At 40.7% G+C, this 10,242-nt stretch overlaps 1 protein-coding gene across 2 annotated transcripts in view; it reads left to right on the plus strand.

Annotated features, from left to right (window-relative positions):
* The window catches only part of grm8a (glutamate receptor, metabotropic 8a), a 229,397-nt gene extending 219,355 nt beyond the window's left edge, over positions 1 to 10,042 (plus strand). For both annotated transcript variants that reach the window (XM_078101852.1, XM_078101853.1), the window contains exon 15: positions 8,983 to 10,042. In XM_078101852.1, coding sequence (XP_077957978.1) covers positions 8,983 to 9,065 — 83 coding nt within the window. In that variant the 3' untranslated portion in view covers positions 9,066 to 10,042. The remainder of the gene's footprint in view (positions 1 to 8,982) is intronic.
* Positions 10,043 to 10,242: the final 200 nt, after the last annotated feature.

Raw genomic sequence — 10,242 nt, forward strand, 5'->3', positions numbered from 1 at the left:
GAAAATGACAAGATGTACTGGGTAATACAATCATATCTTATAGTCTGATTTCTATTATCTCTTAATTATTTTGTATTATGTATTTATATCTATATACTTATATTTATCTACAGACACACACATTCTTTCAACTGGAGTTTTAGAGGTTGCATTAAGTTGGCCTTTCTTAGTTCTGGAGTGGTGTGAATGTCCCGTGGGAATTTTAGCTAATATTAGATATGTTAATATTTATTTTGCTTGAATGAATAATGCAGAGAAATGGAAGTGAGCGTTGGCCCACACTGGCGTTTGGATTCAAAATGATTGTTCTCTGAAGGCTTTTCTTTCTCCCTCTGTGGCCTTTGCTTTTTTGGGGGGCTCAGTGTTACCATTGATTCTGCTGTTAGCCGCATCACTAATTCATACACAAATATACAAAAGAAAACATACAGGGATACTTATATGTTATGGAAAGTGTTTGTATTACAAACACTATTCCACTGGATCAATATCTTTCCTTTAGATTCAAACGTGTAAGAGATTTAAAACTTGCAGGTTCAACCACAAAAGCATCAAAACACAACGATTTTTGCAAAGCACAGAGAAACGCACAATAGACGGGTAACCTTGATGTGTGCACATACTAGTTCTGCAGCTACCTGACAGAGCAAGCCACACAGCAAACAATCAGAGCTTGATTGTAATTCTGTTAATTCCCATAATCACTGTTCTAATAACATGCTGCTAACTCTGGATACGTTGGCCTTCGTGCTGCAATTAAGCGCAACAATGGTGGTTACGATAATAATGTTTGAACATACACTCCCCTCAATATTTTACATATAAAGTACTGCAGCCTTCAAAACACTATAAAATGCAGTCCATGTTGTCTTTATTTGAATAATAGTTCATATATCTGAGGCTCCAATGACTTGTCAGTCAGGGGTCGGTAGGCAGGTCCAGATACAGATCCATCTGGGCTCGTCTGACCCGGGTAAAGTTATGGACTAACAGTGTTTTCCACCCCCTTTTCTTTTGTAATCATGGTCATTGTCAAGCAGATCCATCAGAAGGAGAAAAATGTAGTGGATGTTTGAGTTGTTTATTCCAGCCCAACATTTCTATTCAAACCGGGAAATTCTGCAACCCAGCAATGACGTCATGCGCCAACGTTCTACGCAGTGTCGTAGTTTGCCCGTTGACCGTTGAGCCAGTAAAATCATTCTCATCCACAATTTAAGTTGTTTATATTTCAAATAAACGGCACAGAAGGTGTTACGGTATATAAGTATTAAATGAAATAAATGATAGAGGTCAACAAACTAGCCAAACGTCACCACAAAGTGTTCAGGGTAAATTAAAAGACACACGTCCAGTTCAAAATGAATGCAATTAACGACCGGGTTTCATCTGTAAATACAAATCCATTAAGTTGTTTGCCTACTGAGGAATAGGTATGTAAATAAACTGCCATTCAACTTAATTGCAGCGTTACACCCAGACCATAAAGCAGCTTCACGCCGCTTGTTATGTGTTGTGGCTCACCCCTGTAGCCACATTAAAGTTTGATGGAACTTTGTCTAATGAGGATGGAGCATTTTTGACCCGAGAGCTCGTTCTATATCTGAGTACCGTGAATAAATACACTCATTTTTAATTAACTGGCTCAAAACAATAATTAGCATATGCTCTTTTTTTATTATTATGGAAGTGGGCCACCAGCGTCACTCATTAAGTAAATAGATTGCTGACTTGTTTTTCTTTCTGGATCTGATTTGATATGAGACGATAGACTGTGAAGAAAGACGGTAGGGGGGAGGAGAGGGGGGAGGATGGGGTGGGAATGGGGGAGGGCAGGAGAAGGTTAAGTATGCATATGACAAACTGCCACCTCGGCTGAATGATTGAAAACAAGTATCCTCCCAACGCATCCTGAAGTGCTGATGTTTACAATCTTCTGAACTCAAAACTTGAAGTTTGAGTGTACAGTTACGCAACTGGCCTGAAGAAAAAGCGTTTAACCAATTATAAAAATCGGGTTTGTCAGCCATACGCTTTTTAAAGCTGTATCATCACAAGTAAAAAGTGTGCTTTTTGCTGCACAGCCAGGTACATCGGTCCCTTTTTTCCACTTTTTCAGAATTCTGTTGAATTAGGTTTGAACAAAAAGAGCTAATAGATTCAAGAATACCCCCATATCTTCTTTTACAGCTCAGGCAATTATAGGGGACATTGCTTAATCAGCTGAATTTCTGAGGTCCAAAATGATATCAGGTTGACATGGCCTCAATTGTATAGGTGTATACCACTAAGGTAGGAATGATATGGTCTCAAATGATAAAGGACACCCTCTAAAGAGGTCAAATGAGAGGTAAAAGTCTTATAATTGGATTGGACTTTGCAAATGGGATTAAATAACACTGTGATAAAAAAAATAAAGCCGCATTGGTGATAAAAAGTACAAGATTGAGTTCTCCATATGAGGCCTGTTCATGAAGGAGTCTTTAATGGACTCAACACACCAGTATTCATTTACTCCACCGAATCATATCAAACAGAGGAATGGTTTGAGGAGGCTAATCAAATGTGTGCAGACGTCCCGCGGAGAGCTCAAATTATGGAAACTTCATCATGTGGTTTGCTGACTGACTTTGGACGAGCTGAGAGAGATTTATTTTCTCTTTTAATTACGCCCAATTGGTTGATTATGGAGGTAATACTTAACTCAGCGGTACAGACGATTTACCAATCAGTTGATTTGTCACCACCAGGCTTCCATACAACGTGTGGAGGAGCAAATGTCCCTCTGTGGTCTGTCAGCTCCATTTGTTTGTTCACACAGGTTGTATTCTGATACAGAGATCCACACCTCTCATTGGTTCCTCTGTATGTTGATCATAGTTGATTGACAGCCCAGCGCTAGGGGGGTTGGTCCACTGCTGAGAGCAGACCACTGGAAAGTAGGAGAAACCAGCATGAAAGTAACAAATACTACTCACACACATGCACACAGTCGAAAAAACATACTGATACAGCAGCTTAAGGCTCTTTGTCTGACTTGTTTGTCTTGTTTGACTCAATTTTTACAGACAAATCCCATTTTCACTTCAGTCAGACACCCTCCCCGAGGCCTGATGTCAAGTGTCCAATAATGATGTATGAATAACTCTAGCTCTATACTAGCTTCTATTCAACATTCAGAGGCACTCGACCAGCCCACGTTAATTAGACGACATGTACTCGTGAAGTAAAAGCGCTCATCGGGCTCTTACAAATACATTCGAATTCAACTCCTCACAAGCTTGTCATTAAGACTGACTGTGATAAGACATTTGTTTTGCAGAAGTAATACAATGAATGGGATGTGTGCGTGTTGTCACGTGTGAGCCGATACATGTGAGAGGGAGTGTTTTCATTGCTGTCGATGTGTGAAGATGTGCATGTTGGATGCAGTGGCATAAGGCAACACGAGCAAATAGTGTGTGAGTGTGTGTGTGTGTGTGTGTGTGCGTGTGTGTATGTGAGAGTCTGTACTCCCTAGATAAGAATATGCGGTTGTTGCTGGATTAAAGCCCTTTAGAATTGGCCCTGTGGGAAAGTGGACACAGTTATCAAGCAGCCGGAGACCCTGACAAGACGTCGAGAATGTTGAAATAATGTGACATGAGGATGAATAAAAGAAAACCTTCATGACATTATCTTTCATTTACTCGCTCTCTTGCTCATCGTCATGCTCCCACTTGTTTGTGATTCTGGCTTTCATACAATAGAGACGCACTCAAAATCTCTTCTGCAGTATTTACATGAAACCAGATCAATGATTGGGTGGGATGGCTGGATTCGTTTTTAACAACAAAGTGCCATCGTTTGACTAATTTGTGCCGTGACTAAGTCAATTGAATCAGTAGGACGCATGTAGTGCGTTTTTGACAGTATGCGATAGTACAATAGGTAATTCTTTCAAAGCAGCTTTTCTAATTTTCTCCCATGAATACAACACATATTTTGAATTGATTCTGCCATTATTTCTCCACATCAAAACACTTCAGAATGTATTATTGCACAGTATATAACACGCTACTCTAATTATGTGCATCAGATGTTAGACAATACCAGGGATCAACAAATATATTTCTTGCAATTTGACCACCAATATGTGATTTGACGTTGTTTGGAAGAAAACCGGAGAAGGTTGTCTGCGGCAGGATGTTGATCGGAAGGAGAGGAGACTCAACACGACCTCGTCTTCTTTCGCCACCGTCGGTATGGTTATATCAGTTGCAACCATGTTAAGCTAAATGCTGCTTCTTTTTTTGATCTAAATCCCATGACTGTACACCAAATGGGTCCTAATCTTCTAATGGGTCTCCTGCGATGGCCCCGGCCCCCATGCTTTCAACTAGGCTGCTTTCTCAATTCCCTCCAGCAGCAGACTCTGGAGAGTATACCAAAATGGCCAAACTATCAGGAAAATGATGAGCCTTTCCTGCAAGCCTCGTGCAAAATACGCGGGTCGAATAAAGACCGATGAAAATAATGTTTCCTTCTTATTAAAAAATTCATAAGCCCCTTTGTGCATGGATGTATAATGATAACTGGACAGCGTCAGATGTGCTGCCCCCCCCAACTTCATTCTTATGGTGTATCGTACTCAAGAACTCTGGCTTTGTTCATTGCATGTGCAGGTCATCCTGGGAAGATTAATTACTCCTCAAAATGAAAACTATACATTTCACCATGGAGTAAAAAATGCCTCAATACCTCTCGCTCTTCCTGTGGTCTTTCGTTGCCACAGTCTTCTGGAACTTTGTAGCTCGCTCTAGACTGGAAAAGGAGCTTCTTTATTTTGCAAAATATTACACTATCCATGGTATTATTTAACTTTGTCACTGCGTTTGCTTCTGTTAGTTATTCAATCCTATTTGATCTTTGACCTCTACCCATTTGACTCTTTGAGTGGCTGGAGGAGTAGTGAAACACTCTAGCTGGCCCGGGGTGTTCTGGCGGTTCTGGCCCAATACAAAGGGATCTGTCGCTTCGCTAGTCTCTACTTGATCAATGTCACTCGGCAGTGGCACTGAATGTTTTACTTGCATGCAGATGCCATCCGAAAAATAACAAAAGCGAATAAGTTAAAAAAGGCGTGTAGGTAGTTTCTCCCTGTTAACCTATTGTTTGCGTTTAAATTCTTTATTAAACTGTCTATAAAAGTCGTTTTAATGATTAACTCAGTTCCATAAAGCGATCATTACACAGACATACACACGCAAGCTCACATTTGCGGCGTTATTTGTTATGAGACAAAATGCCTCTCCCTGGTGGTACTGCTGGTTGAATGGGCTTTTAACTAACCATCTGAAAGGCTTCATCATGAGGCAGAAAATTAATGTTCCAAAGGTTTTGAATCCATTCGGGCACTCCTCTGTGTGCGTGTGTGTGTGTAGTTTTTTCAGTCTCTACAGCATAGTCACGTGTGTGCAGATGGGCGTATTGGCCTGTGCAAACAGGCATTGAGTGTAATATTGATACGGTGCTTTTAGCAGCGCTGTGTCTCATGGAACAATGGCCATCTCGTGTCATCTATTGTTCCTCTCCACAAAAGCCAAACGTGTGCTAATTGTGTTACGTATGAAATATTAACTTATTAGCTTTCCCATATATTTAATTCACTGCAACACACATGTCTTGCCTACACACACACACACACTTGACACCATGAATATTCATGTCTTTTACCCAGACATTAATTGAACGGATGCAGCGAATTCTCTACCATCTGTGGGCTCTGCTGCTCAGTGCTGACTGTAATCTGGCGTGCTCATAATTTGTTTCCTCTCTGTTTACCTTGATCTGTGCCTCTGTTTTCTCACCTCCTGTTTCGCCCACCCCGAGGCTGCTGCACGCACCTCTCTTCGCCATCCAGTATGGTGGGCGAATGGTTGGCAGCATTGAACGGGTGAGGGAATGCGCTGGCCCGACGGGTGACTTTTTTTTTTTCTTTGTAATACTTTTTGGCTGGATGGCCGACTGGAAGTGGCGTGGGCCGCTTTGTTGTGTACAGACTGACTGGCGCTCATCGGACCTGCTGTATTTCTGAGCTTCTGTCTGTGTGACTGACTCACTGGCTCACTGTCTCTTCCACTGGATTAATACAAATGGGTAAGAATAAGTTTGCTTACTGAAACACTCTTTCTGGTGGAGATTGTTGAATGGCCTGTTTGCCTGTCACTTTATTAAATAGACCTGTTAAGTAATAATTACTAACTTAAACTTAAATACAATGACGTTTCTTTTTTGTTTTTCTTAGAGTTCTATGCAAAAAAAAGTATACCACTGACACGTGTCTGTTGTAATGCAAGGCTTATCTTCGCTTTGCATACAGACTAGCAACAGCTATTGTTGGCTCAACAGGTAACAAGTACATTAACAAGGAATACAAATACTGAACTAACAATCAGGTAGGAGGATATAGATCAAGCTTTAGATATAATGAATTCATAACAATATTTGAGTGTATTCAACTCGAAACTGAAACAATTCCATTTGAGCTTGGTCATACAATCTATTACTACAACTTCAAAAACGTTCCATTTAGTAATTATTCACTACTAAATACTGTGGCTAGGTAAAGATAGGTCTTCTGCTCAAAGCCACGGTTCAGCTAGCAAACTTTAAATCCGTTTTCAGCTTCTTTGCCCATGAGAAAGGAAGAAGGGCCTTGCACTCCTTGTAGTTCCATTTCATTTTCTGGCTAGGAGTGTTTATTTGGTAATGCGATTAATCCTTGTGCAGCGATCTATCAATTGATCACCCTCCCACTAATGTGACATTATTGTAAATGCATTCCTGATTATCAAAGAATAGCTATAAAGCGCCTACCCACTCAGAAAGCTGTGGAATGGGACCATTATTTGAGAGAAAATGTCTGGTTCAATCTGATGTTTTCTTCAGTAGTCAGTCATTGCATTTTTTTTTAAGACATTCTAAATGGAAAATCATTGTTTGTTCTGCAAATTGGCTTTCTCTGCCTCCTGCATGCATTTGATTCAGCAGGAGTCAAATCAATAAAAGGCTTTTGTTGCGAGCATTCGTCTTTCTGCCTCTTTGTTAGCGAGGAAATGCTGAGTCAAGAGGCGAATAACGCTACTTAGGAACGTTTCCTAAGTCAGCAGTTGATTCGGCCACTTGCACGTGTGTGGTTGGGTGTCAGGCAGAGTCCAGGAGGGATGCTCTTACTATTGGATAAGTTATTTCTGCGGTGGGGCGACTGGATCGTTCAGGTTAAATAATTGGTCTCTGCTTCTTTCTTTTGGCCCTCAGTGTACGTTTTCCAACATTAATAGAATAGATTAAAAGCTTCACTTCAATTGTTTTACAACTGGTCTGTAATTTCTGGCAATTCCGGCACCACTGTCACTGTTTTGTCATCTGACAGTCAAGGCATTCACGTTTAAGTGTATAACTTTTGCTTTGAAGGTTACAAGAAAGACTGCAAAAAATATTCTGATGCTGAGATGTTTTCCATCCCGACGCCCACACACTCGAACTGAGTTTTATGTAAATTGGCCCTGAATACCTGAAATTCCCTTAATAGCAGTTAATTTAACGTGTCAATGTCTACGGTGATCCTTTATGTATCCTGGTGCAGGGGATGTTTTTGTAGTGAGAGTATTCATCGGGGCCCTGAAGCTCTGACACCATTTTCATTTCTTACTTTGTTCATGCTGCAAAAATGTGTTTATGCTCCAAGGCCTTCTTCGCATGAGGTACTTTGTCCTCCTAGACTTTAAAGTATATATTTTTCTTTAAAGTCTCAGGTGCTCAAGTTATTTTATTCCAAGTATGATATACTGTATGTGATTATATATATATATATATATATATATATATATATATATATATTATATATATATATATTATATATAAAACACACACACACACTGCTGTTGATTCTCACACCGACCTCCTCCCTTCCTGGTTTTTCCACAGGCAGATTTTTTTATCATTCAAATTTATTTTTGTAGTGTTTCAGTTCTTTTCACCCCATTGTTTCTTATTGTGGATTCTTCCTAATGGTCTTTCGAGCTTGTTGTTTCCATCGAGCTGTCCATCTTCTCTCTCCATAAACCTACATTCCTTCTGGCTTGGCCTTATTTCCATGCTAATTTATTTCCTTTTTTGTGATGAAACTGCCTTAAATGTCCATGAATCTATATAAAATACTTTACCTTGCAGTTTCCACCAAGCAATTTAGTTGACACAGAGCGATGACAGATTCCTCGGCAACGCTTCGATTAGACTTGTCAAACAGCTGAACTTGGCTCTTTTCCACACACACACACACACACACACACACACACACACACACACACACACACACACACACACAAAATTGAATGCAGATAACATGCAGGAAGAAACGCAAACAGACTCTCGTCCTCTTGGCTTTTTCCAGTCAAGATTATTAGGCGGCTGTGCCATCAAGCCGACCAGCTTGTACCAACACATGCACTTGCACAGACCAAGCTCCCCAAACTATATAAATGTAAGTCAAAATTAAAATATTGTTCAAGTAGGATTGAAACGCAGGACCCAGGTTTCAAACAATAAAATAACAAAAATAACGAATAAATCAAAGAACGGACAGGAGCAGGCGTGAGGAATACGGAGGAAGCACACCGTCAAGGCCAAAGATTCAATGTAGGATAACAGACAAAGCAACAATGAGACAAAGGACACGCGCAGGTGGAATACGCTGGGAAGGTGCAGGCGAATGGACACGGGAGGGAACTATTAGGGACAAAGTGGACAGTCACAAGTGAGGGAAAAACACACCGGTAGGGGAAGTAAAGCCAACTCAAGGACACAGGAGTAACGAAAATACTAACTAAAGTCTGTGTGGGTGTTGTATTTCTTTACATTCCTATATGGATAATTTATGGTAAAAATCTTTTTCTGCACCCCTCCCCTCCCTCTCATCCCTCCTTTTCTCCCATCTGACAGCCCAGCTTGTGTTAAGCAGACTGCAGAGAGCCGGTGTGAAGACAGCCGGGCCCAAAGCTAAACGACTGTGGGATTTCTCCTAACGTCAGTTAGAAACCCCCTCTGGTCAGCAAAACCTGCTCACGCATGTCCAACTGTCTTGTTAGTCGGCCACCTGTGTGTAACGCGTGCCGGATGTCCGGCCATCCAGTCCGCAACGGAGAAAACGCACGCACAGGACCGCCTGATGTTGTTGTGAATGGGTTGTTTGCATGATTTGTGACACGGGCAAAGAGGGCAGCGCCCGCGCATATTTTACGGAGACAAATTCAAGTGCAGGTGAAATGGAAAACAACCCCAGAAAATAGCCAACGGGGCAAAGTAAAATCGCAGTCATTTATATGATGTCATCTTTTGAAACGGATTCATTGATGCAGTTATTGCAGATCATGCCTGGCAAATTTACTCTGTGCTTGGGAGAGAAGAAAACTTGACAGCACTGTTTATTCACAAAGGGGGGGGTGACTTGTTTTGACATACCAGGTCAATTTAAGAGAAAAAAAACAATGCCACAATCAAAATGTTCAATCTCATTTTCAACATATTGAGTTGGTCATGATTACTTGAGGTATTTAATGTCCCTGGTACCTTTTTGTTTAGCTTTGAGTCATGTCACTGACAGTTATGTAATTCAGCTTAAGCTGCATTTCTGTTTAGTATGTAGTGCATTTTTGAATGAATTGAGCATAAGATTTATAACACACTGTTGGTTGCAGTTGTTTTGTTAGATCCTTGTCCTCCAACCAGGCAAACAAATCTCTAAAACCCCTGATCATCCGCTCTTCCGATACAATATCAGCTTGCAGTGACCACAGCCATCAATTTTTTTATGCTGATGTGACAGCTATTGATTAAAGTTGGGAGACTATTTCATTTCCGACTCCGAAGCTGACCACCTTTCTTGGACACGTACAAATAAATATAAATCATGTTAACATAATCCAGATAGGAATTACTTTTGTTGCCACAATGTTATTGGGATAATAGTTTTGTACTATATAAATACAACTTTTAGAAGACCTGTTTGCTCTGCTGTGATGAGTATTATTTTCTCAGCCCCGAAGCTCCTCCAAGACGACATGAATTGTTTTCCTTGTGACCAGTAAACTGATCCAGGTTAAGGGCCGAGGCTACAGCTAAGCTGTGTTCTCACATGAATAATATGACAAAAGGCCAGGCATCTATGTAAATGGATGTACATATATCTGGATGCTGGAATAC

This window comes from Gasterosteus aculeatus, chromosome 4 (assembly GCF_964276395.1).
Source record: "Gasterosteus aculeatus chromosome 4, fGasAcu3.hap1.1, whole genome shotgun sequence".
NCBI lineage: Eukaryota > Metazoa > Chordata > Actinopteri > Perciformes > Gasterosteidae > Gasterosteus > Gasterosteus aculeatus.